At 56.8% G+C, this 27,930-nt stretch overlaps 1 protein-coding gene across 6 annotated transcripts in view; it reads right to left on the reverse strand.

Annotated features, from left to right (window-relative positions):
* The window catches only part of PRKCD (protein kinase C delta), a 30,256-nt gene extending 2,725 nt beyond the window's left edge, over positions 1-27,531 (reverse strand). Inside the window, exons 1-19 of one of the 6 annotated variants that reach the window (XM_086367525.1) lie at positions 27,304-27,531; positions 26,317-26,471; positions 23,739-23,851; positions 9,926-10,059; positions 8,622-8,821; positions 7,308-7,368; positions 6,981-7,143; positions 6,850-6,881; positions 5,615-5,700; positions 5,219-5,348; positions 4,514-4,614; positions 3,729-3,861; positions 3,451-3,548; positions 3,111-3,284; positions 2,719-2,810; positions 2,096-2,158; positions 1,219-1,357; positions 880-1,068; positions 151-279 (exon numbers count right to left, since the gene is read on the reverse strand). In XM_086367525.1, coding sequence (XP_086223651.1) covers positions 151-279; positions 880-1,068; positions 1,219-1,357; positions 2,096-2,158; positions 2,719-2,810; positions 3,111-3,284; positions 3,451-3,548; positions 3,729-3,861; positions 4,514-4,614; positions 5,219-5,348; positions 5,615-5,700; positions 6,850-6,881; positions 6,981-7,143; positions 7,308-7,368; positions 8,622-8,821; positions 9,926-10,040 — 1,905 coding nt within the window. In that variant the 5' untranslated portion in view covers positions 10,041-10,059; positions 23,739-23,851; positions 26,317-26,471; positions 27,304-27,531. Of the gene's footprint in view, positions 1-150; positions 280-879; positions 1,069-1,218; positions 1,358-2,095; positions 2,159-2,718; positions 2,811-3,110; positions 3,285-3,450; positions 3,549-3,728; positions 3,862-4,513; positions 4,615-5,218; positions 5,349-5,614; positions 5,701-6,849; positions 6,882-6,980; positions 7,144-7,307; positions 7,369-8,621; positions 8,822-9,925; positions 10,060-17,776; positions 17,906-23,738; positions 23,852-26,316; positions 26,472-27,303 lie in introns of those variants that run through there. The other 5 variants (XM_086367529.1, XM_086367528.1, XM_086367527.1 and 2 more) reach the window with 5 other exon arrangements.
* Between the last annotated feature and the right edge of the window lie 399 nt (positions 27,532-27,930).

Genomic DNA, 27,930 nt, shown 5'->3' on the forward strand with positions numbered 1-27,930 from the left:
CAGAAGGCTTGGGAGAGCTCGTCAGAAGAAGGGAGAGGAGGAGAGCATGTAAATGATGCAGGAGGGAAGGGCAAAGCAGGAGAAGCCCACCTGGGAAGGCAGTAGGGGGCAATGTGGAGTCGTAGCCCCCACCGGAGTCGGATTACATACCACTTTGGGCTTGAAGGGTGGCTCCACTGCACGTTTCTCCAGCAGAACCCAGTTGATGGTCTTGAAGAAGGGGTGGATTTTGATGTTCCCTGTCACTCCCAGCCTCTTGCTTACATCCCGTTCAAGCAGCTGCAACCCAGCAAAGGAACCTGGTTAGCACCCAAGGGCTGCAGGAAATGGGTTCCTCAGAAAACCCCCAAGCAGGCCCAGGGGTACCCAGGCCAGTCTGGCCCAGCCCAGCATCACACCCCAGAGCCTCTGGGGTAGAGGAGTCCTCTCTTGTCTCTGCTCCCAAGTCTGCATGGATGGGGGCTGCTGGGACTCTCAGCAGGTGGGATTTGTGAGTAAAAGCAATGGTCATTTACTGGGTGTTTACCGTCTGCCTGGCACAGGCCTGAGCATCACACATTTATGTTTCCCCCGACCCAGAAGTCTGTGAGAAAGGTTCTCTCCTAGCTTCATTTTGTAGATAAGGAGACAGACTCAGAGTTTAGCCTAGGGTCTATCTGTCTCCTGACCCCAAGCCTGTCACTGCCATGCCAGATTGACTCAGTGCAGGGAACCCAGATAGGAGGTCCTGGGATCACAGAAGGAGGGTGACTCCCCCGGGTGGATGAGGACCAGAGCATCAGCAAGGCCGCCATCCCTGAGACAGGGGGCTTCTGGCACTCCCAAGACCTGGTATCTGCCAGCCCTCACCCCGGGCCAGCCCCGCCCAGGGCCTCCCACCTTCTCCAGGATGTCCTTGGACTCCTTGGTGATCCAGCGAGGATAGTATGGTGAGTCTAAACGGATGGACTCAAAGAGTTCGTCCTCATCATCACCATGGAAGGGGGACTGACCAATGAGCATCTCGTAGAGAAGGACTCCGAAGGACCACCAGTCCACGGAGAACGAGTATTTCAGGCCCTGCAGGATCTGGAGTAGACAAAGTGTGGGAGCTGAAGGGGTCCCGGAATACAAGCTGGGCCAGATCTCCTCAGCTTCCCAGTTGTGGCTCAGACATCACAACTCACGCCCGCCCTGTGGAGGCAAGGTGTTGGCCGGGGCCGGGAGGGTGCCGCTCACCTCGGGGGCGATGTAGTCAGGGGTGCCGCAGAAGGTGCTGGCCTGTCTGTCCCCGGACATGTTCTCCTTGCACATGCCGAAGTCGGCAATCTTGATGTGGCCGCTGTGGTCCAGCAACACGTTGTCCAGCTTGAGGTCCCTGTGGGGAAAGGACAGGAGAAGGAGTCATTAGGGCCCACTCCCCTCCTCCAGGCAGCTCCCGCCGCCATGTACGCCCTGTCAGTCTAGCACTGAGGAGGGCAAAGAAGTGCTAAATATATGTGCTTCCTGCAAGCTGGCTACTGCGTGTTTGACACACACCATCCTACTTCCCTAGAGTGAGTCAAGGCATGGACGGCATGTTATAATGTGCATCTCACACCACCTTTCAAAGCCTGGAGCCTAGTACTCAGTACACACTGTCCCATGGATTGGTTTCCCACTTGACGACATCCCCTGGCATCATCCAACAGCACAGAGCCCGGCCTCATCCTTTGGCATGGACACATATTAACAGCAGGATAGGACTGTCATTTGTTGGGTGAGAATTTATGAAATCAGTCCCTGTGGGTGGAAGTTCAGAGTGCTCGGATGGGGCTTTAGAGGGAGACATCACAGGGAGAGAGACACCATACTAGTCAGTGCTGTGCTCCCGGACTGGCATCGAGTATGCTTGGGGAGTTCCCAGTCCCCGGAGCTGTGCTAGCCTCAGCTAAGGGGCCACAAGCAATTCTAGCAATGGAGTAGGTGGTTTAGGCAAATACCCAACTAAAAGACCGACTCCATGCAGAGACGGGGCCGCAGCTGGACCGGGCCCCACTCAGAGCGCTTCAGAGGATATGATGTAGTGGGGGCCTCCCCTCCTAAACAACACCCCCTCATCTCCCGATCCCCGCACCTGTAAATGATCCCTTTCTGGTGCAGAAACTGTAGTCCACAGACTATCTCAGCTGCGTAAAACCTGGATGAGACAACACACACACACGCACATACAGTGTCCTGAGATTTCTATGAGCAGCCCCGGCTTCTTCCTAGGTCTTCTTCTATCCCCCCAGGGACAGGAAATGCTGTGCATAACTTCACAGACAACCTGGGCCTCATCAAGTACATCTTGTTTCGGGCAAGTAGGGGCTGGTAGCCAAGACAGGAAAGAAAATTAAGAAGGCAAAAGCTCCAAAGGAGACTATTCTCTGTCCTGAGTGTGTGTGTTTATACAGATATGCCTATGTGCACACACAGTTTAGCGGTGCATGCAGGTTTAAGGGCCACCCATCTGGGTCCTGCATTGAACAAGATCACCCACCTGGCTGAGGCCCAAGGAGGGGACAGGATCTGGCATATGACCAGGCTGGGTTCCCAGCCACAGCTCACCCACCACTCCTGGCTTCCCACACTGGGCGGGGGATGGCCCTGGCCACCCCAAGTCTCTGCAACCCCAGCTCCAGCCCAGGCTAGCTTCTCCAGGGGGCAAGGAGAAGGAATGGAAGGCAGGCGGGCAGAGGGCTCTTGGGCCTCGCATACGTGGCACGGGAGAGCTCGAAGCGGCCTTTGTCCTGGATGTGGTACATCAGGTCGCCCCCATTGAGGAACTCCATCACAAAGAACAGGTGGTCCTGCAGGGGCGGGAGGATGGTGAGCAGAGGGACAGAAAACGAAGGGAGGCACCCTGACAGGATCACCAGGGGCAGGCCCTAACAGGATGTAGGGAACAACCCTGTCCTGGGGGACCTTCGGGGGGAAGAATAGCCCTGCCCTGAGACATCTGAGGATGGGGGAACTCAGCCCTGCCTTCAGGGATCTGAGGAAGAAGAAGGGGCCCTGTTTTGGCAAGTCTCAATGGGAGATACAGCCCTGACCTGAGCAACTGAGGAGGGCTGTGGGCCAGGGGCACTGACAGTGGGTGGGCCAGGCACCTTGGTCTGGAAGGTGCAGAAGAGGTGGGTGAGAAACGGATGATCCCCGGCGAGGGCCAGCACCCGCTTCTCCACCATGGTGCACTCCACGTCGTCATCGATCAAGACCACGTCTTTCTTGAGAGCCTTGATGGCGAAGAATTCCTTTTTGCCCTTCAGCTCTGCGAGCAGCACCTGATGGATGTAACAGGGGTGCTGAGCGGGGGAGGGCCAGAACCAAGCCCAGGGTGCATGGCCCCACCCAACCGGGAAGCAGACAGAGAAGGTGGGAAGCAGGTGTCCCCGGGATTCTGGGCTCAGGTGGCTCAGGCTACCTACCCCGAGGCCATGGGGCCCTCACCTTCCCGAAGCTGCCTTTGCCCAGGACCTTGATGAAGGTGAAGTTGTCAATGTTGCACTTGGTGCTGCTCTCCCAGATCTTGCCATAGGTCCCAGTTTCTGCCGAGACACAGCTGCTTCTGACTCTGGCCTCTGACCGGAGGCCCAGAAGGTGGCCCTGCCCTGCTGGATCCCTCCCAGCGGAGGGGCCTCCTCTACAGGTGCGTTCGACTGTGTGGGGAGACAGGGCCCCATGCTGGTGGGGGAGGGGAGGGGCTTTCTTGGAAGGCTTGGGCATACCTTTACCTGCGAGATCATCTCCAGAGACTCCTGGCTTCTTCTCAAAATTCTGGTAGATCCCAACAGTGTCTTGGGTCTCTGTTTCCTTCTTTACAGATCTCTGGAGGAGGGGGTGGGGGTTGGGGGGAGCGGCCTAGAGGTCATAGCATGGTCAGAACTCCCAACTCCGAGGGAGGACCCCAGCCATCCATAACTCCACCCTTAATGCCAATGGGGGACAGCGAGGGGCAGAGCCCAGGACCCCTGGGTGGTACGTGTGCATGTACACATGTGCGACAGAGTGCACACAGAGACACACATATACACACTTCTAGCACAGAGATGCCCTGCAGGTCTGAAAGGCACTGGTTACAAACAAAAGTTTTGGAAATTGAATCCTACGTGCCCAACCACTTAATAGAACCTTGTTTTTGCTGTTGTTGTTGTTTTCCTTCACTTGTGATAGATTCTACAATTTTAAAGTTTTGTGACATCCTTCAAGTTCCACCCACACGCCCAAACACACACACACACAAAACACAAACATATAAAGGCTTTAGTTCCAAGAGTTCCAAACTTGCAGTCCTCCAGGTTCACCCTCAGAGCACTGCTTGAATAACTAATATCGTACGAGAACAAGCCCACCACTTTCTAAGGACCAGGCCTTGAAATGGATCTTCCAGAAGTGGGAAGATCCTAGGTATAAATGCCCCTCACTGCAGTTCACCCCCCAGGAGTGAGCATGAGCCTGGACTGGTCCCCAACCCCAAGACCCTCTGTCCAGGCTCCCCACAGTGCCTGCCCACCTGGCTAACTTGGTTCAAGGCCTCGGCCAAGAGCTTCTGGTTGATGCCACAGAGGTTGGCCACTTTCATCTGGCACTTGTGATGCACGTTCATGCCACAGTCTGTGGTGGGAAGAGAAGCACATCATCAGGGCTCTGGCCCAGGCTGGCAGCCAGTAGGGCGGGGAGGGACGGAGGAGAAAGGAGGGCAGGGTCTGCTGGGTTTCCTGCCTTTAGAAAAAGATGTGTCTGAAATCATCACCACAAACCTTTTCTTACTTAAAAAATGAAAAACAAATGTCTGGGACAAACTAGAGAAGTCCCTTTTCCTCCAGAGGTCTCTTGCTACAGTGAAGCTGGAGGTGGCGGGGAGGGCCAGTGAGGAGCATGTTTTAAGCTGCTGAGACAGGCCCCTCCAACTGAGCACCTTCTGCACCATGTTCCTCAGTGACTGGGGCCAATTCGACTCTAAGCTCCGTTTTATAATTGAAGACATGGAGCTTAGAGCGGTGGGGCCACCTTCTGATGGTGTCATAGCAGTAAAGGGTAGTCGGCTGGGCCAGTGGGGAGGGGCCAGGAGGCCTCACCCACATGAGATTCCCCAAGTGAGGGAGCAAAGGCAACCTTAGCGGGTCCTGGTTTCCAGGGTCTGGGTGAGTTGGGCCCTCCCTTCCCACCCCTCCCACCCCCACCCTCCCCTCCTACCCCTGCCCCCACCGGCATGCACCTTCACACTTTAATCCCTGCTTCACCAGCCCCCAGAGCAGGCTGCCACAGTGGTCACAGAAGGTGGGGCTCATGTAGTTATAAACCTTGAACCGGTGCGGCATGTCGATGTTGAAACGTTCTTTCTGGAACTGGGATGCAGGATCATGGGTCAAAGGTCATATGCCAGCTCCAGCCCCTTCCTCACCCCTTAACTTTCCCCAACCCAACCCCACACACGGTAGATTTCCCAAGAGGGCCTCATGGGGAATGGGAAATCCAGGGAATCCCAGGGGTCAACCCAGGAGAAAGAAGGATGAAGGAAAATAGGGAGGAAGGGTGACCCGACAGGGAAGGGGTGGGGACAGCCCAGATTCCCCCCCCACTCCCCCCACTGCCGCCCTGGGCCCAGCCTCACTATGGTGTCCCGACTGTTGGCTGCAGTGCCTGTACACCGGCCGATGATCTTGTCGATGCATTTCTTGTGGATGGCAGCATTACATTCTTGAGGAGGCACAGGCCCAGGAGGGGACAAGAAGGCCCAGGAGGGGCAGAGTGTGAGCTGGCGCCCGCCGGCCCAGTCCTGCCCTCTACACAAAGCCACCGTTCTCCCCGACCACCCACACCCTCACTTCACAGAGGCCTCGGCCCCGGAGCTTGATTTTTCTCTCCTCCCGCCAGTCCCTGTGGGAGGCGCCTGGGAAGGATGGGGCAGGGAGGACAGGCTGATCTGGGGTAGGGAGGCCTCAGAGATTAGGGAAGGCTCAAGGAGTCTCAGTGGGCAGGGGGTGGGGCAGAAGTGAAGGATGGGGTGGGGATGGCACTGAGAGAACTGGAGGCAGGGGGGTCCTTGCTGTGGCCCAGGACAGCATCCAGCTTCGAAGCTCTGTCACCCTCTCACCGCCCCCACACACTGACACACACACACACACACAGATGCACCCCTACACAGGGACCCTCGGGCACACATACACAGCAGAGTAGTAAGGACAAGACTTACATAGCATGCTTACAGTGCACCACTCACACTTAGAACACAGCTTTACATATTTTACCCCATTTGGTCTTCACCATGACTCTATTATCCCCATTTCACAGATGAGGAAACTGAGACACAGAGAGGTTAAGTAACTGTGCCTAAGGTCTGACAGCAAGGAAGTGGCAGCACCGGGGTTCAGACCCAGGCAGGCTGGCTCCAGAGCCTCTGCTCACTACCAGTGGCCCACACCACCTTGTGCACGCACCATCATGGTGTGCTGGTTATGTGTGTACCCAGATGCACACAGGTCTAAACAAGAGCACATGTGTAGCCAGGGACGCACTGGCAAAGCTCTGATAGCCTCTCTGGGGGGAAAGAGCCCTGATGTGCAGTGCTGGCGGGTTCTGTGTGCGTACTCCACTGGGGCCTCTTTCAGGCCAGTGTGACATCACTGAACGGGAAACGCTGGGAAGAGGCTCTCCAGCTCTGGCACTCACTAATGCAGTTATCGTCCACACACGCCCACCCGCCTGGAACACCACACACGCAAACACACACACAGGCTTCTTGCAGACACACCATCCCAACACAGGGACACAGACTTTGCTGTGAATGCACACAGGCACACATGTGCATACGCTTGTGCATACAGACCGGGCCGTGGAGACACTTACGCCTGCACTTGTAGCCTTGCTTGTTGAGACCCCTGAAAGGCAAGTGGCCAGTCTGGGTGAGTGTGGGGAAGTCCAGGGATGGCGGCCGATCTTCCCCGCTGCCCCACCCCCGTGGGCACAACCAGTCTCACCAAACAAACTCTCTGCACACGGAGCAGAATGTGGGCTGCCCAAAGAAGGTGGCGATGAACTCGTGGTGCCTGATGTAGTGAATTTTGGCCTGTTTGATAGCTCCACGGCGGTTCATTGTTGGGAACTTGGCCTCGTCTTCACCCCGCATAGACTGCTTGCAATCTGGGGGCCGGTGAGCACAGAAGTCAACTCTGGCCCTTGGGAGGGGCCTCACCCTTTCAGTCCCTCCCAGGGCAGTCCCAGCCAGACCGCTGATGGAGGCTTCTTCCCTAAACCTCCATTCTGGCCTCTGAACCCCACCCCCAGCCCAGGTAGGGAGGGCTTACCTACGTCTTCCAGGAAATACTGCACCGACATCAGCACCTTGGCCTGGGGTTGCAAGTCCAGCTGCAGGGGTGAGGGTTGGGGAGTCAATGAGGGCGGGCCTGGGCCAAGCCAGACTCAGAACCCGCCCCCATGGTTGGTCCCTCAAGGCCCAGGGAGTCCTGGCCTCCCGCCGGCCACCTGTCTGCCCAGAGTGGGCAGGGCCCCACCCCTGAGCCCCGCCCCCACCCCTCATCCTGGGGTATTATTACATTTGGGGAAGTGAAAGGATCCAGCCCACACCCAGCTTGGCCACATGGCCCTGGGAACAGAGTGGGAAGGGAAACTCCCCACCCTCAACCCTGGCCACCCCCTTCACTAGGATCTTAGAATGTAGGTACCTCTCCCTGCCCCCCAGACATACATAGGCACATGCGTACTGAAACGGGGTGCTGGTTCTCTCTCTGTGGCCAGTCTCCTCACACAGACTGGCTGGTCCTCAGGACAGGACCCTCAGCTTCCCCAGACCCGGGGCCTGGAGCCTGACTGTGTCCACTGGGGTACTGGACGGACACACGAGCTGTCTCTGCCTGATTATTCAAGACTGCGTGCAGCCCCCAGATCAACCTCGGTCCTGGCCAGTTCCTTCACCCCTCACTGGAGGCTGAGCAGAGTCACAGGGTCTTTCCTGGGGTGGGGGGCGGGGAGCCTACATGTAACCCCAGGGGGTAGGGATGCTCTGCCAGCATGGGTATCCTGTGGTCACAAGGGACACTCGGCCACATGTGGATGCAAAGTCCAGGTTTGGGCAGGTGAGTGGCGGGCTATGATCCTGCTCCCCACCCCTTTGTTGTGGAAGATCATAACTGGTGTTCCCCAGTGCCTGCCAGGGCCTGGAATATCTGCGAACATTCCAAACAGAACTGGGAACAATGGGGGCCTCTGGGAAGCAGGGCCTGGGGCCTGGTGTTGGGGCCAGGAGCTGCCCTTTTGTATAGCTTGTTTAACTCCGTACATCCTGCCTTTGCAAAATTAAAAGGGAAAAAATCAGCCACTACAATAGGAGGTCTCTCTCGAGAGCTGCCTGAGGGCCAGGTGCTGCAGTAAACCCTTCACCTTCAGCTTTTCATTCCATGGAACAATCGACCCCAAGGTAGGTCTCTTTAGCAGCTTCTCCTTTTACAGATTCAGAAACGGACTCAGAGAAGCTAAGGATTTGATGACTCGCAGGACCAGGATTCAAACCCAGGTTGTTGGTGGCCAGAGCCTGGGGTGCCTTTGGCCATCCCCGCTCCCTTTGCCCACCCATGTTGCGTGCCCGTGGCTGCGCCCCTCACCCAGAACTCGGCCTTGCCATTGTTCTTCTTGCAGCGCTCGGCTAGCACTGACACACCCACCGTCACCTCCGACATTGGCTCTTCGGCGGCTCGCATCAGCACTATCTGGATAACGCGGCCCTCGTAGATATGAGCATCGAATGTGGACTTCCACTCAGGGTACATGGTGGGCTTCTTCTGCACCAGCGTCTTCCCGCGATCTGCAATGGGCCAGGCGGGCAAGGTTGGGCTAGGGCCCCTCTGTCCCTCCCTCCCCATGGCCTTCCATACTGTGGAGTCTGCCTGCTCTCTCCCCAGGGCCCAGGTCTCCATGCCTCAGCCCTCATGATCTCACTCATTATCTGTTCCAGAACACAGAAACACCGGCCGTTCCCTGAGGGCGCCCTCACTAGGTTCCACCCTGAGCCTTTGTTCTTGCTATTTCCTTCTCCTGTGACCCTCTTCCTCCAGCCCCTCTTAGATGTCACATTCCCTTACACATTCACTCAGTGAACACTGCTGCGGGCTCCCACATGCCAGACATGATACTTGGAGGCAAAGAACATGGTGCCCGTCCTAGAGCCCCAGTCCTAGGCAGAGACATGAATCAATTCACCCCTCAAGTGAATATTAAATCATAGCTGTGATGAGACTGAAGAGGGCAATGTCAGTGGGTCTAGACCTACCCATGGTCAGGTGGCCTGCCCCAGCCTAAGAGTCAGGGAAGGCTTCCTAAAGGAAGGGACAGCTCAGCTGAGACCTAAAGGATGACAAGGGTTCACCAGGCAAGGACAGAAGCAAGCAGGAATGATGTGAGATGTTTGCTTCTTCCAGGAAGCCCTCCCTGACTGCAGCCTGGGATGGTACCTCATCTGGATTTCCCTATCACAGGATTCACTGTCTGGCTCCCCCACCTGACTGTGAACCCCATGAGGGCAGAGCCTGGTCAGCCTTGGAGCATGGCAGTGTCCTCTGTTCCAAGCACAGGCTGGCACAGATGGACACATGGAGCTCCTGCAAGGAGCCCATTCTTGGGCAAAACAACAAATGGGGAGGAACCAGAAGCCCTGGGCCCCAGGGAAGGTTCCATATAGCCAGTGCAGGAGGTCCTATAGGCAAGTGGGTAGTCTCTAGTGTCCTGCACTGCCAGGTGAGCTGGGCAGGGAGATGAGGACAAGGAAGAGAAGGATCCCTCAAAAGTTCTAGGAGAACAAGACACAGTTCTTCCCACTGCCGTCGCCTCCTGGCTCTGAGTTCCCTGCACCACTGGCAATTCCCTGTTGCCAGTGGCTGCAGCGTGGGTGGGGTCCAGCCTCCAGCCCTACCTGTGCTGAGAGCCTCCTTCATCTTCACAGCACAGAAGGGCTGGCTTGCCTCGTCCGCGGCCTTCAGGGAGCCCAGCTCGTAGGAGTTGAAGGAGATGCGGAGGAACGGTGCCATGTTGGGGCCTGCAGTGGGGCTGTGGAGACAGAAGACCTGAGGCAGGCAGCAGGCACAGCCTGGAGAGGGTGGTCAGGTTGCCACTCCCCTCAGAGCTCCCACACGGTGCTTAAAAGGCACTAGTCCTAGTTGCCAACATTAAAATGGAGTTTTACATAAGATGAGATTGGTGACTTCCGATGAAACTGGAAGGTGTGACATCAGGCCCACTGGGCAATATCTGGGGGCACCGCCCCCTTGGTTGAGCACCCCTGCCAGTTCACTCTAGTTCAAAGCCCTGCTTTCACTTCTCTCCAAATCCTACCCGGGCCCTGGAGACATGTGAGCCTGTGACTTCCATCTCATTTATTTGGAGAGTCAGTCATTCAATGCCCCCTTTAACAGCCAATGGCTGGGCACCTACTACGTGCAGGTACCTAGTATACGCTGGGCTCCAGCACCTCAGTGGCAGCCAAGATGGGAAGGACAATACCCCATCCTCCTTGCCCCTTGCAGCCCACCTTGGTTTTCATAGTTGTTTTTTGCCCGTAACTACCTAGGCAGACAGGGCTTCCCTGATGGCTCAGTGGTAAAGAATCTACCTATAATGCAGGAAACACAAATTCGATCCCTGGGTCAGAAAAATCCCCTAGAGAAGGAAATGACAACCTACTCCAGTATTCTTGCCTGGGAAATCCCATGGACAGGGGAGCCTGGTGAGCTACAGACCATGGAGTCGCAAAGAGTCCAACATGACTTAGCGACTGAGCACGGCACCCAAGTAGACAACCAGGGTCAAGATGATTACCCCCACTTTTCCCACAGGAAACTGAAATCCTGAGGATGAAGCAGAACCTAAAGCTGAGAGTCTACTAATTAAGTCCCCATTTCATCTGGAACCAGGGTAGTAAAAAGCCCCACCCAGATCGGTATGCCTGACACTTCTGAACCCGAGCCCCTTGGTGCCTCTTGCCTACCTGGAAAGTTGCCTGCACTCTTAAGTTAACTTTTTCCCAAATATAAAACTATTTTAATATTAAACATAATGCTGAATTTGCTTCTTATACCACACATGTTGGCCCCACACACCCCCATTCCTCACAGTTCCTCAAATCAATGGTCATGACAGGTGACCCTGAGGGTCTTTTGGCTTGTCATCGTGGAGGATGCTCAGCTGTGCAAGCCACAGGTGCACACTCATACACCTGCCCAGACACTGGCTCTGGGTCCAGGGTCCATAGGGGAGAGCTCCACCACCATGGCTGCAGGAATGCTCACTCATGTATATCTACATATACACAGCCTTGCTCCATCCTGAACATTAGATGGCACAGAGGCAGATTAAGACACCACCTTGGCCCTGGGATGTCTCCCCTAGCTCCTCCACATGGCTGCAGAGCAGGAGCCAGGCCTGCTGGGAGTTCCAAGCCCAGATGAGCTCACAGGAAACACTGACCTCAGCCTGCAGCCCAGCCCAATGGTCCAGCCAGTCCTCTGAAGCCAGCCACTAGAATATAGAAGAGGGACCAGGCAGCACAGACTCCACCATGTCCCTTGCCCGGGCCTGGCTCCTACTTAGAAGGAGTGAGCGTGGGTGTGTGAGCTCACGTCTGAGACCAGCCGCACTGACCTCTCAGCAGGCAGGGAGGGAAAGCCATCTGTGGGCTGCTGCCGCCTCCTCCCTGGGCCCCAAGCAGGCATGAGTATGCAAGCTGGTGTTAGGGGAAGGCGGGGGCGTACATGCGGGTGTGACTCCATGGCCATGGAGATGTGTGTGCCTGTGAGGATGTGTGAGTGCGTGACAGGCGGTGGGTACACAGTGTTGCACTGGACAGTGAGCTGCACAGGCCTGGCTGGGAGTGCATGTCGGAGCCCGGGTGAGGGTCTCAAATTTCTAAGCAAAAGGCTATTGAACTCATCCTGTCACCCTGTGTGGTCTGGGGTTCCGGAAGGATCAGCATGACCCCTACGCAGCACACACTTGCCTCGTGTCTGCAACCACATTCCAGGGCCTGACCCTCAGCACACATGGCTCAGCCTCAGGCTTCCCAACAGGATAAACCATCCTGGCAGAGGGGCCCAAGTCTCGGTCATCCTCATCCCCCAGATGAGGCACAGTGCCTTGCTGGAGGGCTGCTGCACTGACGAGAACTTGTACAGCCAACAGCAACCCCACAAGACTCAGATGGGGGCCTCTTGCCACCATCACCCCTTCTTGCTAATAGCATCCCTCCTTCCTCTGTGCACCATCCTTCATAGCTTACAAAGTACACTAATATCACCACATCCAGGTCTCCAGGTTCCTAGTAGCCTGGAGATACCTGACCCTACCTCTCAGAGAGGAAAACTCAAGTCTCCAGGAACAGAGCTGCTTATCCTGAAATGGCCAACGGGCTCAGCACCTGCAGGCTGGCTCCTCATCCCCCGCCCCCATCCCCATCTCCCCTCAGGGCCCAGTCCAGGTGGCCCATGGGCTCTGGGTTACCGAGCAGGAGCCAGCCGTCCACAGGACCATGGCAGAGACAGAGTCATCAGTCTGTCCTCCAGCTCTGCAGCACTCAGAACAGCTGGTGCTTGCAGTCAGTTAGAAGCCACCGGAGGGAAAACCACAACCACAGTGGGCCCTGTCCTGGCCCCAAACCTGCACAGTCCGACCGCAGTGTCATGAAGAAGAGGACCACGGGCTGCCCTGGGGCTACCTGGCAGTAACCCAGGGTGAGGTCACCTAGCCCCAACTACCTAGGACTAAAACTAGAGCACGGGCCCCAGCCAGGTTCCCAACACCATCTCCACCCCAACTGCACTGTGTGGATCCCCAGAGGAAGAAAGACACTGTAAGCAGATATCATCTTCCATCGATCTCGCCATGAGACCCTAAGAGAGGTCTTGGGCCCTGGCACACCGGGTCTCCCTGCACAGCGGAGCCAGAGTCACTCACCTACCTTGCAAAGCCTCTCAACACCGGTGGAAAGGCCAGGGGGTGGAGTGATGGCACAAAAACAAGGTGAGCCAACTATTTATAGCCCTCATGCAAATTGGCTTAGGTCCACAGGCCCCAAAGGAAGGCCGCTGGCTCAACCTCATCCCTGCTCTGCAGGCCCCCGTAGGCAGCAGGGGTTGGACTCCACATAGGCCTCCATGGGGACTAGCTCCTTGGAGCCAGCCGAAGCCAGCCAGACCCTTCCCGACCACCTGTCTCTACTCTTCTGCTTCTCTAGCCCACAATAGAGGCAACCCTATGAAGCAGAGAGCACTGGACTTGGAGTCAAAGGGCCTGGGTGTGAATCAGCGCCCTCACTTATAAAAAAAAAAAAAAAAGATCATCCTTCTATACAGATGGCTAATAAACACATGAAAAAATGCTCAATATCACGTATTATTAGAGGAACGCAAATCAAAACTACAATGAGGTATCACCCCACACTGGTCAGAAGAGCCGTCATCAAAAAATCTACAAACGATAAATGCTGGGCAGGGTATGGAGAAAAGGGAACCCTCTTATACTGTTGGTGGGAATATAAACTGATAAAATCATTATGGAAAACAATATGGAGATTTCTTTAAAAAACTAGGAATAAAACTACCATGTGACCCAACAACCTCATTACTGGGCATGTATCCTGAGAAAACCATTCTAAAAGACACATGTACCACAGTGTTCACTGCAGCACTATTTACAACAGTCAGGATGTGGAAGCAACTAGACGTCCATCAGCAGATGAATGGATAAAGAAGTTGTTTACATATATACAATGGAATAGTACTCGGCCATAAGAAGGAATGAATCTGAGTCAGATCTAGGGAGGTGGATGAACCCAGAGCCTGTAAAACAGAGTGTAATTCAGAAAGAGAAAAACAAATATCGTGTACTAACGCATATATACGTAATCTAGAAAAATGGTACTGATGAGCCTATTTGCACGGCAGCAATAGAGACACAGACACAGAGAACAGACTTGTGGACACAGTGGGGAAAGGACAGAGGGACGAACGGAGAGAGTAGCGTTGAAACATACGCAGTACCACGTGTAAAGTAGATAGCCAGTGGGAATTCGGTATATAACACAGGGAGCTCAACCTGGTGCTCTGTGACAACCAAGAGGGGTGGCCTGGGATGGGATGGGATGGGATGGGATGGGAGGGAGGATTCAAGAGGGAGGGGACATATGCATAGCTGATTGATGTCGATGTATGGCAGAAACCAATACAACACTGTAAAGCAATTATCCTCCAATTAAGAATTTTTTTAAAAAGAGCTAAAAAAAGATAAATTAGAATTAGAAAAAAAATTCATCCTTTTCTGAGGCCAACACACAACAGATTAAGCTTCTAATGGAATTAACTCACTTTATCCTTGTGTAGATCCCAGAGGTGCGTAATTTGCTGATGAAGAAACAGGCTCAGAGAGGCTAAGTGATTTGCCCAAGATCACACTGCTAATAAGTGCTGGAAGAAGGATCTGAATCCAGGCCTATCTGATGTTGCGGCCTACGTTCTTCCTGGTCTGCCATGTCAGGAAGAGGAGATGAAGGGCAAGAGGGGACAAAGGTAGAGATAGATAAATGTGCTGGGAGCAGTGTACAGGAACACATCCGTGAGGGTAGAGAAAACAAGGAGGGGGTGAGGGGACCAGAAGGTAAGTCTCCTATGCTTGACCACCCAACCCCCTCCAGGCCTTACCTTGGGGAGCCCCCTACTACTGTACAAAGAAGGTGGGTACAGACTCCTGAACTGCTACTACTTCTCCCACCCCAGACACTTGGGCCAGACTCCAGTTCTCAAAACCTGGGGAAGACCTAACTGGATCCCAGCCTCAGGGGATGAGGGCTTGCTGGCCCTACTCCCCACCCTGCCCTAGACTACAGCCCACAGGTAAGGAAAGGTGGTACCGGGCCAGGCCAGAGCAGGCAGCCTGCCTCCTCCAGGGAGGTGGAAACCTGCTCCTAGCCAGTCAGGGGCAGTGGGCAAGGCCGACCTCAAGGTGACCAGAGTGACTACGCCAGCCGAAGTTACTGGTGCACGGAGGACGGTCGTGTACATTATACATTTCCTGTGTGTGTGTGAGGGTGAGTGTGTTCCAGTAAGTAAAGGGGGCAAATAGGAACACAGCCCAAGGGGCATTCTCAGGAACAAGGATGAGCTTTCTCCTTTTTCTACAACAATCACGTGTAACCATTTTGTTAGAGGTGAAAAATAAAACCCATCAAGCCAAAATACCTCCCAAGAGCTGGGCCTTCAGAAACTGACCTGTCCATCTCCTCTTTATACACAGGGGGAAACTGAGGACGGGGTCCTGTCATTAAGGTTCTCTGGTCTCTAGATTCAGCTGGTTCCCTTCCACCCTAGTCCTTCCCTGGCATTTGGTTCTGCTTCACAGGCCACAGAGGGGTGCCTGCTGGACCGAGGGCCAAAGCAGAGCCTGAGAAGAGAGGCCTCGGGCAGACTTTTGGGGGATAGTGTGAGAACATAAAGGGAGAGTCCCTCTCCAAGTCAGCCAGGAGAACAAGAGGAGGCAGGCTGAGGTCAAGCAAAGCAAGGGTGAGCAGGATCAGATGAGGCTCTGGTGAGCCTAGGCTCTGGCTCCCTTGAACGGACCCCTGAGGAGTAAGAAATACTCCCTTCCCATGCCACCCTCCCTCCCAACACACACCTGCCCAGCTCGGGGCAGCCCTGCCACCTACCCACAAAAGGCACCACCTGCTGACAGTCAAGGCGGGTGGTGGCAGCAGCAAAGCAAAGTGGGGCAGTGTTGGCCTAGGACCTCTGGGGGTGCAAATCCTGCCTGAGAGGAGCGCAAAGTCCAGGCCACATCAGTCCCGAGGGGTGACCGGAGGGAGGAGGACCCAGGAAGCCCAGGTAATGGAAGGGAAGGAACGAGAGAGACAGTGTGATGGCAGCAGGGAGCAGGGTTTGCCCCAGTAGGGTTACAACAGGGTGAGGGGGCTGGGCGTGGCAGAAGCTGCCAGGCAGGGCAGGCAGGCAGGCAGGCAGGCAGGCAGGCGGGCAGGCAGCAGTTCAGCTGGGAGGCTGGCTTCCCCAGATGGCCTTCCCAGACGGAAGCAAGTTAAAGAGGCCACAGGGGTTTCACAACCCAGGAAATGGGCTCAGCAAGAAAAGGAGGCGGGGGAGGGAAGGGCTAGCAAAGATCTTCCAAGGGCCTTCCCCTTGTGCCCGTGTCCCCAGCCCCCACATCCTGGGAGGAGGACCAGCCATGGTCCCAGGTCATGGGCAAGGCCCAGAGCAGGAGACATGTTCCCCCCACTCCAGGTCAGGACTAGCACCTTATCCCCCAGCTGAGACTCCAATCACTGTGGACTGTCCTCCTCTTCCCCAGTGACCCTTCCTGACTGTCACCACTCCCGGTCCCTCCCTGTTCCATTCTCACAGCTTGGAACCTCCTGGAGAAGGCCCGCCTCTCAGCCTGGCCCTGGCCTGCTCACCACCTCAAATCTTACCCCCTGGCCACTCTGTGAACACGTGCCTCCATCTGAAGCTCCCCTGTGCTTTTGCACACACTGTTTCCTCAGCCAGAATGTCCCCCTGAATTCCTACATATCCTTAAAGATCGCTCTGAAGTCCAGTCCTTTCTTCCCCGCTTTCCAGGAGGTCAGCAGCTCCTCCACCTCACAGGCCCTGGCAGGTTCCCCGGGTAGGTGTCTGGGATCACACTCAGCGGAGGACTTGGGCGTCTGCCTGGAGCTCAGCCTTCCCAGCTCCAGCCACACATCTGACTGTCCTGGAGACACTAAACACCTCCACTGCAGGTCAACCCAGCCCTCGGACAAGAATCAGAGGAGAAGCTGGGGCAGCACAACTCAATTTTTTGCCATTGTCATTCCCTCAGAACCAATGAAAGACCTGGCTTTCCCCCGCAGGAACACCCGTGCCTAGGGACACAAGATTCTGCACGTGATTGCGTGCTGGCTCTAGGGCTCCAACACCCAGCCTGGCCCCAGGTCACCCTCAGCCCTCCTCAGACCCAGCCAGTGGGCACCACAGTGACAAGACACACCAGGCCCATGGGACAGCCTGACAGAGGACATGCAAACAAGCATGTCATTATAGAGAAGGACATGACCACCGCTCGGGCAGTGAGAGGGGCTGGGGTGGAACGGGGGCCAAAGGGGCCTGTTGGTGGGAGGACGTCAGGAAGGGCCTCAACAGGGAAGATGCCCAGTGTGACACAGGGCCACCTAGCCAGAGGGTATGGAAGGGTTAGAGGGGCAGGTCTTGGGACACTGGCTGGTACTGGCTCATACTCACCCCTGCCGGCATGTATGGTGCATAGCACCTGGGTGGTACGGGCCTGAATCACTCAGCTGGCCCTAGGATTGGGGAGGCCCTGGGTTCAGCCAGAGGGAGGGCCCCAGGTACCCCTGAGGGAGGAACAAGAGCCCCTTCACAGCCAGACTGAGAACAAGGGGGCCTCTGTGAGGAGCCGGGCTAGGGGGTACGTCTGGGCCTTTCTTGGAATAACGTCACATGTGCACACATGGGCACACCCACCAAAGCAAACACAGCGTTACATGTGGGGAGCCCTGCTTGCAGTGAACACACCCTCACCCTTACACGGGCACAGCTGTAACCATAGGCACTCACACACTCCTATGACAACTGAGTAGCACAAACACTGAGAAACACACCCCCCTGCAGCGGCTCTCACGTGTTGACAGACACCAGGCCCGCACAGATCACACGGGACATTCACACCCTCATCCAACAGCACAGAGAGATCTGCATACACACAAGGTACACACCGGAACGGAGACGCTCCAGGCAGGCAGAGATCAACTCACAAGCCGGGAAGGACCCACATGTGCCTGACGAGGGGCCGCCACCAGAAAGTCCCAACGTGGCTTTTTCTGCTGCAGCCGCTGGGGCCCAGTGGCAGGGGACAGGGGAGGGAAGGGCCTGGATGTCAGGCGGGCTGGGTTTCCCCCACTGAGGGAGGTGGAGAAAGTCCCTCCCGCCCCGGGCGAAGTCCAAAGTGCACAGAGGAAGGAGTGGGCCGGTCAGGCTCCTCCCTGGGTAGCCTTCCTCCTTCTAAGAGGGGAGGTCCTTGGAGGATGGGAACAGGCTGGGGGTCACAGGTGCAGATACAGGCCTGGTGCACAGAAGAAGGGCCGGTGCTCCTGTGTAGGTGGAGCAGCTGTGCAGGCACCCCATTCAGGACCTCCAGACTCACTGGGAAGAAACTGACAAGGAGATAGTGGGTAATTCACCCAAAACCATGAACTCAATGGGGTGGTCCCCAGAGCGACAGAGAGGAGACCTCTGTTTCCAGCCCCAGAACTGCGTGTCTGGCTTTGAGGGAGACAAGGGCCAGTGCTAGATGGAGGGAATGGCTCCTCTGCCAGCCCCCAGAGACCACTCCCCAGCCCTCTCTCAGTGCACCTCTTCCTAGAGTCCCTGTGGTTTTCCTGGTTGTCGACAGTAGCCTTTGTGTTCAGAAGAAGGAGAGATGGCCATCTAAGGCTTTTGCCTCCATCTCTTCCCTGGTGGCTCAGATGGTAAAGAATCCGCCTGCAATGTGGGAGACCTGAGTCCCATCCCTGGGTTGGGAAGATCCCCTGGAGAAGGGCATGGCAACCCACTCCAGTATTCTTGCCTGGAGAATTCCACAGATAGAGGAGCCTGGTGGCTGCAGTCCATGGGGTCCTAAAGAGTTGGACACAACTGAGCGACTAAGCACAGCAGAGCACCAGGAGGCGAGCAGGGCCCCGAGGATGCCTCCCCACTTTAGTGATGGGGAGCAAGCTGGAGGGAGGCAGGACTGCGGTGTGCCATCCCATGGCAGGCACTGAACAGAAGAAGTGGAGAGCAGGGGCTGGGTGTGGGCTGGGTTAGGCTGGCAAGTCTAGTTCAGGCCATGTCTGCCCTGGGCGCCCTGTGACCTTGGTCCAGGCGCTCTGGCACTGTCTGTGAAGGGCGTGATCGTGGCCTGCCCGGGAGGCGGTGCTGAGTGTGAGAGCTGCGGTGGCATCCTTGTCAGGCCTGTCATCCTCGCACCAGGTCCTTGCCCCACCGCCCCTTTCCAGCTGTCCTATAGTCACAGGGGCCTCCAAACTTCCTTGGATCAGTGGGGAAAGGGGTTCTCTAGAGCCACACAGCCCCGTGATCCCCTGCTCTGCTGCTCTGAGAAGAGCCCAGGCTGGGCAAAGGTAGCTGAGTCCACTAGCAGACCCCAGGCTAGCTACTGTCTCTCAGGACCTCAGTCCCCCTGTCTTGACAATGGACACCTCTCAGCTTTCTCCAGCTCTGACACTGAACGACCCTGCAATTCTCCTCCTGTCTCCCCGACCCCCGCATCCCAGCCCTGACAGCCTGCCCCTAGCGGACAGGGACCTTGGCCTGTCCTGTTCCAGCCCCGGGCCTTGGCGACTGGCTACTCCAGTGCACCTGTTTACCCAACACAGCCACAGACATGATCCAAAGCTTCCGGGGCTGTTGTGAAAACAGTGGCTCAGCCACCACAAGCCTGCCCTCATGGGCACCTTGGCAGGGACCTTCGAGGGACAGGCATCCCAGTCCTATAACCAGGGCCTCTTGGACTTGCCCACCAAAGGCCTGCTGAACTCTCTCCTCCCCTCAGTCCCGGCTTTACGTGCTACGTCTCAAGTTTCCGCTTTCAGCCCAGACCCTCCTGAACTGTAATATCCCCAACTCCACCATCTGGAGGTGCTCAAATACGTCCAAACACCTTCCCCATACAAGTGCCCTGGTCTCCTAGCAGCAACAGCACTCAGGTCAGACACCCGGGGGTCGTTTCCACCCTCCCCTTCCTCCCCCTACAGCAAGGCTATCACTTTTGCCTCCTATCTGTCCTGAAGTCCTCTCTTCTCTCCGTCACCACCCCATCCCAGCACCATCGCCTTCCCCAGGCCTGCACCAGCCTGCTCACTGCCCTCCAACCTCTGCTCTAACCTCCAAGGTCCCTCTGCCGCAGTGACTAGAGAGATCTCCTAAGATCGTGCAGCAGATCTTGTCACGCCTTGTTTAAGGCCCAGTTTTCCCAGGCCCCTTTCCCTGAGCTCCTGGCCATACCCCACCCTGCTCCTCAGCCCCAACCCCGGCAAGCCACTTTTGGTCCCCTAAACATCCACATTCCTTTCTGCTCAGGAGCCTCCGAACTCACTGTTTCGTCTTCCTGCTCCTCTCCCAAAACACACACTGGTTCTTTCTCATCATTCAGGTCTCTGATGCACACTCCTGGATCTGCCCATTTCACAGATGGGATGACTGAGCCTTCAAGCAGCCTAGTCCCTGGCTTCAGTACACAGCCAGTAAATATCAAGCAAGGATTTGAAGTCAGATCTGTCGACGCCTGCAGAAGTCTCACTCCTAAACCTTCAGGAGACCCTTACTTACACTCCCAGCCCAGGCCCCTGCCCTTCTCCACCCTCCAGGCTTCTGACCTCTGCCTACTGCAATGTCATCATTACCACTCAACACTTGAGGCCCCCAGCCCCTTACCACTCGCTAGCGAAAGCCGAAGCTCAGCAACCCCTTCACAGGGCTGACCTTCTGCGTGTCCCTGGGACAGGCAGGGTCCTGCCACCAGCTGCCACCTGGTGAGGATGTGTGCATGAATGTGTGTGAGGGGATCTCCAGCTCTCCCCACCCCTCCAGGCTCCATCAGTCCCCATGTCCGCCTCCTTCCCCAGCCCAAAGACCGACTTCAAGAGTCCCAAGTGGAGATAGGCTGGCAGCAGGGCTCAGCAGCCACTCCCACACCAGCAGCCTCAGCTTTTCCAAGCCCCATGTCCCGCAGGGGGCCAGAGCAGGGGAGAGGTCTGGGGGAGGCCTGTGGGGGCAGCAGGCAGCTGTGCCTGCCTTTCCCTTCCCTGCATCCATTTGTCAGGAGATCTGTTTTTCTCCTTTTGAAAGGGAGTGAGGGGGAGAAGAGCAGGAGAGGGCTGGGCCGTTGAGTGGGCACAGCTGCTCCACCCTGGAGTTCTTCTCCTAGGAGGACCCAGAACAGATTGAAACAACAGAACCCTCCCCATCCTGCAGTGTTACCACTGGAGGCAGAATCGGTGGCTTCTCAGTCAGGCTCCGCAGCCACTTGGCCCTGTGATACTGGGCCTGTGCCCAGGCCATCAGCCGATAATAATCCCATCATCAGTACCACTTGCTGTTCTTCAAACAGTTACCACGAACCGGGAGCTGCATGCTTTATATAACTACAGTTTCTACTTCTTCATGGAGAAGGAAATGACAACCCACTCCAGTATTCTTGCCTGGGAAATCCCATGGACAGAGGAGCCTGGCGGGCTACCATCCGTGGGGGTGCAAAGAACCGGACACAACTTGGCGACTAAACCACTGCTACTCCTTAAACATGAACAGCGTGCCAGGCACAGTGCTGGCTACTTTGCATATATCATCTGTTGTTTCCAGCACAACCCAGTAAAGGTGGATGCCGTTGTGGTCTGAGGTGTCAGAGGGGGACACTGAGTCACTGGGAGTCAAAGCCACTTGCCCAGGTCCATTCATATAGCTGCTTAGGGCTGCCTAATCCCAGAGATGCAGCCCAGCATCTCTCACACACAAGGTGCCCTTCCTGCCAGAGCTTGTGCTCTGAGCCTCGGCTTACAGCTTGGAGGAAAGGAGGAGCTGGGGTCATGGTGGCTGCGGGGGACTCTGTGGCCTCAGCACCCCCATTCCCCTCCTTGAGTCTCCATCCTGGGCTGGCCAGCCGTGGCCGAGGAAAGCCCGATCGGTCGACCTAACCCACTGTCCAGACACTGTTCTCCTCGGGGGCCAGGCTGGGGCGGAGCGAGCCGCAGATGGAGAGCTGGTCAGTCCCACTTTAAAACCACTTCCTGGGCAGCCCAGAGGAAGTGGGCCTCCGGAAACACCTCAGACGGTTTCTCCTTGGGCCCGGGCCTTGGAAAGTGCACAGACTGCCCCGGGAGAAGTCCCCTGCCTGCCTCCCAGTCCCCGGGGCCCAGCAACTCTGCCTGTACCAGGCGTGGACACTGCAGGGCACAGACAAGCTGATAGAATCGCCCACCCGCCTGTGAGCACCTTGGGCCCATGACCACAGACAGCCCACTTCCTCCTCTGTGGCAGCAGCCACAAACGGCACAGCTGACATGGCTCCTCCCCCGCACTCATCCCCCCTCCCCCCGCAACGTCAAGCCCGGTCAGCCTGGGGGCCTGGCCCAGGCGGGATAACTGGTAAATGTCTGGGCAAAGCTCACCTCCAAGGGTGGCGCTGTCCCCTGGAGTGCCTGTGGTCACAGTTACACCTCAAACCTCACCTTCAGTGCCAGATTCAGGCTGAGCTGTGACGCTGACCAAGGACCGCCGCCCCCACCCCTTTCTGACCCAGAATGGGCACAGTGTGGTATGTGTGGGCAGGCGTCTGAGTGCACGGATGACTGGGTGAGCAGGTGAGCGTCTGTGTGCGTGTTTGAGCGTGCCTGCCAGTGAGTGCATGTGAACACCTGTGTTCATGTGTGCGCATGTGTGGTGCATGTGCAGGCACTCGCGGGTTTGCGGGTATGGGGGCAGAGTGCAGCTCAGCTTCTGTATCCCTGTGTGTGTTTATATGCCTATGCTAGTGAGGTAGGTGACCTCTGAGAGCAGAAAGTAGGTGTGACATACCCAGGCTTCAAGGTTAATTAATTGGACTTCTTAGGGAATGAGGCTCAGTGGTGGGCGGGAATGGCCCCCTGACCTCACATAGCAGAGTTCCCCAGCCAACCAAGGACACGTCACTCCCTTCCCACCAAGTTTGAGGAAAGGTTGAATAAACAGAAGACCCAGCATAGACCCTGCCCTTGTTTAGCCCCCACTCCCACTCCAGGAGCCAGGGCCCTGATGTCCTGCCCTCCCTCCAAGGGGGACCCCAGCCCCCACCGTCTTTTCACCCTCAAGATCTGTAGGTGCCAGAGCCAAGGGGGTGGGACTGAGGGGTTGATCTGGGAGGACTCTTTGAAGGAAAGAACATCTTTGCCACCCTCAGCAGCCCCCAGTGCCCCCAAGGATCCTGTTCACTGGACTCTGGACACCCAAAGGGTAACTTTCACTTCTGTACTGTAATGCAGGTGGAAGGGGGCAAGTGTGACCCAAAGGAGGGAACTTTGAGCTTTATAAGGCACCTGATAGAGTACAGCCTTCCCGGCATTCCACAGAGAGTTCCAGCGCACCCTGAATCTGGGGGCTGCAGACGGGGACTTCAGGGCTCTCCTCTGGCCCCAGAAAGGCCAGGGTGAACTGGGTATGTGGAAGAGAGTTTGGTTGTGCCAGGAGCTGGGAGACCTTGTGTCCAACCCCTAGAAGGCCCAGGGCAAACCTCAGTTTCCCTGTGTGATGATGAGGACGGCCTGAGGCAGAGAAAGGGACCATGGAAAGCGGATACATCTGCTCTCACTCTGGCTCAAACAACGCCTCCTCTCTGCCCGGCCAGCAGTGTCACCACTCCTGGCACCCAATCACCGGTGGCCCCAGGTCTCTGAGCTTCAAGGCCAAAGCCTTCCCTGGGTCAGAAGCCACTTCACGGCAGGGAGCTCTCTGGGCCAGAGTGAACTGCTACCCTCCCTGGGCACCCAGACCCCACACACAGACTAAGGACTCTGTGTGCGCGCCACCGCCCACCTCCACAACCCCATACCGACTCCAGGGCCAGGGCAGAAGGGGAGAAGCCCAAAGTGGAAGGCCATCCCTGTACACTGTCCATCTGTCCACCTGCCTAAAAGGACCCAGTCTTACCTGAGGCTCCCAGATCCCCGCAGCCTCTAGTCCTGGCTGCCGAGGCCACCACTGCCACACAAGCACCACCAGAAGTAGGCCTGTGCCCTCACCTGGGCCAGTCCCCAGCAGATCTGCAAGAGCAAGAGAAAACAGCTGAGCCGGTAGGCACCACCAAACAGGCTTTCCCCATCTGTCAGCCCCAGCATGGCCGACACAGGCCCGGGTCAGCCTCGTCTGGTTCTGAGACCTTGGCCTCTTTGGACCTGGCTGTCTCTTCTGTGAAGTGGGGTATTGGGGTCATCTTTTCCAGGGCACCGGCTATGTGTCTACTCCATGCTAGGGGTTGGAAGACTATGTCTTAGCCCTTGGAGCATTTCCGGGTTACAGACACAGCAAAAAAGCTGTCCCCAGTCCTCTCATCTTCAAGAGCCTGCCCTGTGGGCTTGGAGGCCTACGGTTCAATCAGGGACCACTGCTTTATGGCCTGGGGCAATTCCTCTGAGCCTCAGTTTGTCTCATCTCTGAAGTGGGGCAATGTCTCAAGTGGTTGTGAGGTTCCAGTGATGTGGTGTGCCAGCTGCTGTACTGAACTCACTGGAGTGCCAAACGAATAATGACACTTCTTCATTCTTTGTTTTGTACCTTCTAGTTCAGGTGATTCTCTCATTACTGTTGTGCCCATTATACAGCTTTAAAAACAGAGGCCCAGGGAGATCCTAGAAGGAAGTAACAGCAAAGGCAGCAGGATACCCCAGGTCTCCTGGCTGAAAGGTCTAAGCACTTTCTCTGCAGGCCAGTCCAGGTCTCCACAGAAGATTCTCTTTCCCAGATGTGAGCCCCTCCTCCCACTGAAGACCCCCATCACCATTCCCTTGGGACCGAGGCACCCTCGAGTTTTATCTTTTTGTCTGCACTTCAAGTTATTTCTAATTTTAAACTCCAATTAGCTGTGCCAGCTAAACGGTGTCAGTACCCTGCGGTCACAACTCCAAATCACCTCCACCAGCACCATTTCTGCTGCTGAGACTGGTGGAGGGTATAATGTGGGCTGGCCTCAACAGGGCTGGATGCAGGTAGGGTCTCTTCCCTCCAAGCGGATGGGAGGGGGCAAGAGCTACATCACAGGCAGGAAGTTGGGTTGGGGCTATCTGGGCTTTTAGCAGCTCCAGCTCCCAGGAGAATGGGGACCATACAGTTCGGAGGGGCTTCCCTGGCGGCTCAGTTTTAAAGAATCGACCCGCTAATGCAGGAGACACAGGTTCAATCCCTGGGTGGGGGGAGATTCCCCTGGAGAAGGAAATGGCAACCCACTCCATTTTTCTTGCTTGGGAAATCCCATGGACAGAGGAGACTGGAGGGCTACAGTCTATGGGGTCGCAAGAGTCGGACATGACTTAGTGACTAAACAACAACAATGATGATGATGACAACATTTGAGGGCAGGTAAGTGTTCACCAAACAAGACTTAGCATCTGCTGAGCTTTCACTATGGACCAAGGCTGGAGGACCTCTGGTCCTCACAACTTTGTCCACTCTGCAGATAAATAAGGAAACCGCCTTAGAGAGGCCTAGTTCCCAGCTCTTGTTCTTAAAAGGCACAGTGAGTATTTAAGCTTAAATCTTTCTTGGGTCAAGCCCAAGGTCTTGCTCACAACACTGTGACTTAGGGTGTCTGTGAACTTGAGAGAGTGGAGGAAGGTGAGAGATGGAGGGTTTTCCCCATCTTCCCAGGAGCCAGCGCTGGGCTTGAGTGTGTCACATGCACATCCACAACCTCATGACCTCCCACATGTACATACACACGTGCGCGCGCACACACAAGAGCTCTTACCTTCCCTCTCAGCACTGCCACCCCAGGGCATAGGCAACATACACCTTGTTGCACCTCCTTCTGCTACTGACACCCACGCCCAAGCACTCTCGGTTCCCCACAATCACAGTGACTCCCCAAGCACACATCCGCACAATTTCATATAGTCACAGTGTGAGTCTCCCACCAGCCATTCGCTTAGCCTCGCCCCCAGCCAAACTCCTGTCACACGCCAGATCCCTCATACCACCCTACAGCCAAATACAACTGTCCAAACACCTCCACATCTCTCTCTCTCTCACGCACACACACACACACACACAAGTACAACTGCCCTCTATTGGCTTGTCCACCACACCCCAGCTCAGTCCACAGCAGGAACGAGGAAACCCAAGGGACCAGTCACCTCCCTCAGTGACCAGGTCAGCCTGGTCACAGCAGCTCAGTGCAGAGAACATGTAAGTGCGTGCGCGTGCACACACACACACACACGAGCCTGGGGGGCTGACACCAACACTGATGGCTGTATGTGGGTCACTATGACATACCCAGTGTGCAACACAGGACCCTCCAGGCACATGGGCACACATCCCAACACATAGAGGGGAGTCTGGTGACAAAAAACAGTCCATACATAGCTGCAAAGAGCACAAAGAGCTTCAGGACACCCAAACAAACATACACACATACACACAGGCAAGTCACACATGTTTAAAAGGACACACAGGGGCAAGTCCCAGACCTGGGGGCAAACAATACACAAGGAGACACAGATATACAACATACCTACGTGATAGGTACAGGCAACTGAGCACAAGAAGACAAGGTCCAGGCGCATAGTGTAGGGGCCAGAAGAGAAAGGAATGTCACTACTCCAAATCTACTCACTCCAAATCCTTCTCACCGGGTTCAAGTGGGGGGCTCAGTGGGCTCTCCCCTCCCTGACAAGGACAAACAGAGGAGTTGGGGAAGTGGGGCAATTCTATCGCCTGACCTCTCTTCTCCTCCACCCCTTCCCCTCTCCTGGCTGGGCCCCTACAGGGGAAGCATCTGGATTGGGAAGGGACCACCAGAGGAGGGGGAGCAGGGAATGGCATGGGGGGGATGGTGGAGACTGGAGCCACGCCCAGCCCGGAGACAGATGGGGAGAAAGACACAGAGACTGAAAGAAGAGAGCAAGCGAAGAGGAGGCGCCGCGGCGGCTGGGCCGGGCAGGGTCCCAGGGGCGGGAGGCGAGGCCCAGTGGATAGCCTGGTTTCAGCCCCGTGGTAAAAAAAAGAGAGGCGGCGGACAGGCAGGGGCGGCGAGCGTGGGCCAGGGGCGCAGCTCCCACAGGACAGGATCTAGAGGGTGGCCAGAGGCAGGGTCGGATGGGGTGATGGGGAGCCAGGAGGGCAAAGGGCAGACAGATGGGGACCAGGGAGAGGCGGGCGGGGAACACTGAAGGAGTGGGGACGGATGGACGGACAGAGAGCTCGAGAAATTTGGAACAGATGAGAGGACCCTCAGAGGCGTTGGAGACACGAGTAGAGAGGGGCCGAGAGCAGACGGATGAGAGCCCCTCGGCCTCCACCGCTGGACAAAGGGCCAGACTGACCGACAGGGTTACGGAGGCACCGGCGGGTCTCGGAGCTCGGCGGGACTTTCGCCGGCCGCAGCTCAGTTTCTTAGTTTCGGAAACGGGAACCGGAGCGGGGAGGGGAAGGGAGGAGCGGCGCGCCCTCGGGGCAGCCTGATCCTACGGCCCGATCTTACGGCCCGGCACGCACTCACCTCCGGGCGCAGGGCCAGGCGCCAGGGGTCGCGGTGGCTGGGGTCCGGCTCGCGGCGCGGCTCCCGGGAGCGCTCGCGGAGAAGGGGTCGGTGCGCGCCAGACCCGGACGGGCCCGGCGGCCGGTGAGTTACCACCCGGGCCTCGGCGCGGCGGGCGAACGCCGGGGGTCGCTCAAGAGATTCCAGGTCCGCCGCCTCCCGCTCCCGCGCAGCGGCACACGGAAGTGCAAGGGGGCGGGGCGGCGCGACCTCACCCAGGTGCCGGCCCCAGTCTCGGCCCGCCCCCGCCCTGGGCCCGCCCCTCCGAGGCCCCGCCTCCACCGGCCACCCCCGGGGGTCCAGCAGCTAGGCTTCCCCAGGCCCGCCCCTCAGTGTCTGGGCCTCTCCGCCGGCCCGAGCACCCCTCGCCCCACTTAGGGCACGAACGGGCCCTCAGAAGGGGCCTCATTTTACTGAGGGCGCGGAGGCCCCGGGGGCCCTTTCCCCACCCTACGCCCCGCACACGGAGCCCGGGAGGCGACGGCGGGGGTTCCCCAGTTCCCAGCGCTGGCGCCCGGGACTCCCTGCCCGCCAGCTGGCCCTCCTCGCCGGGCCTTCGCTCTTTCTCTTCCTGTTGGCTGGAGTGCG

The sequence above is a fragment of the Bos grunniens genome, chromosome 22 (assembly GCF_055505025.1).
Source record: "Bos grunniens cultivar Pamir isolate PY7600 chromosome 22, Bosgru_T2T1.0, whole genome shotgun sequence".
NCBI classification, from domain to species: Eukaryota; Metazoa; Chordata; class Mammalia; order Artiodactyla; family Bovidae; genus Bos; species Bos grunniens.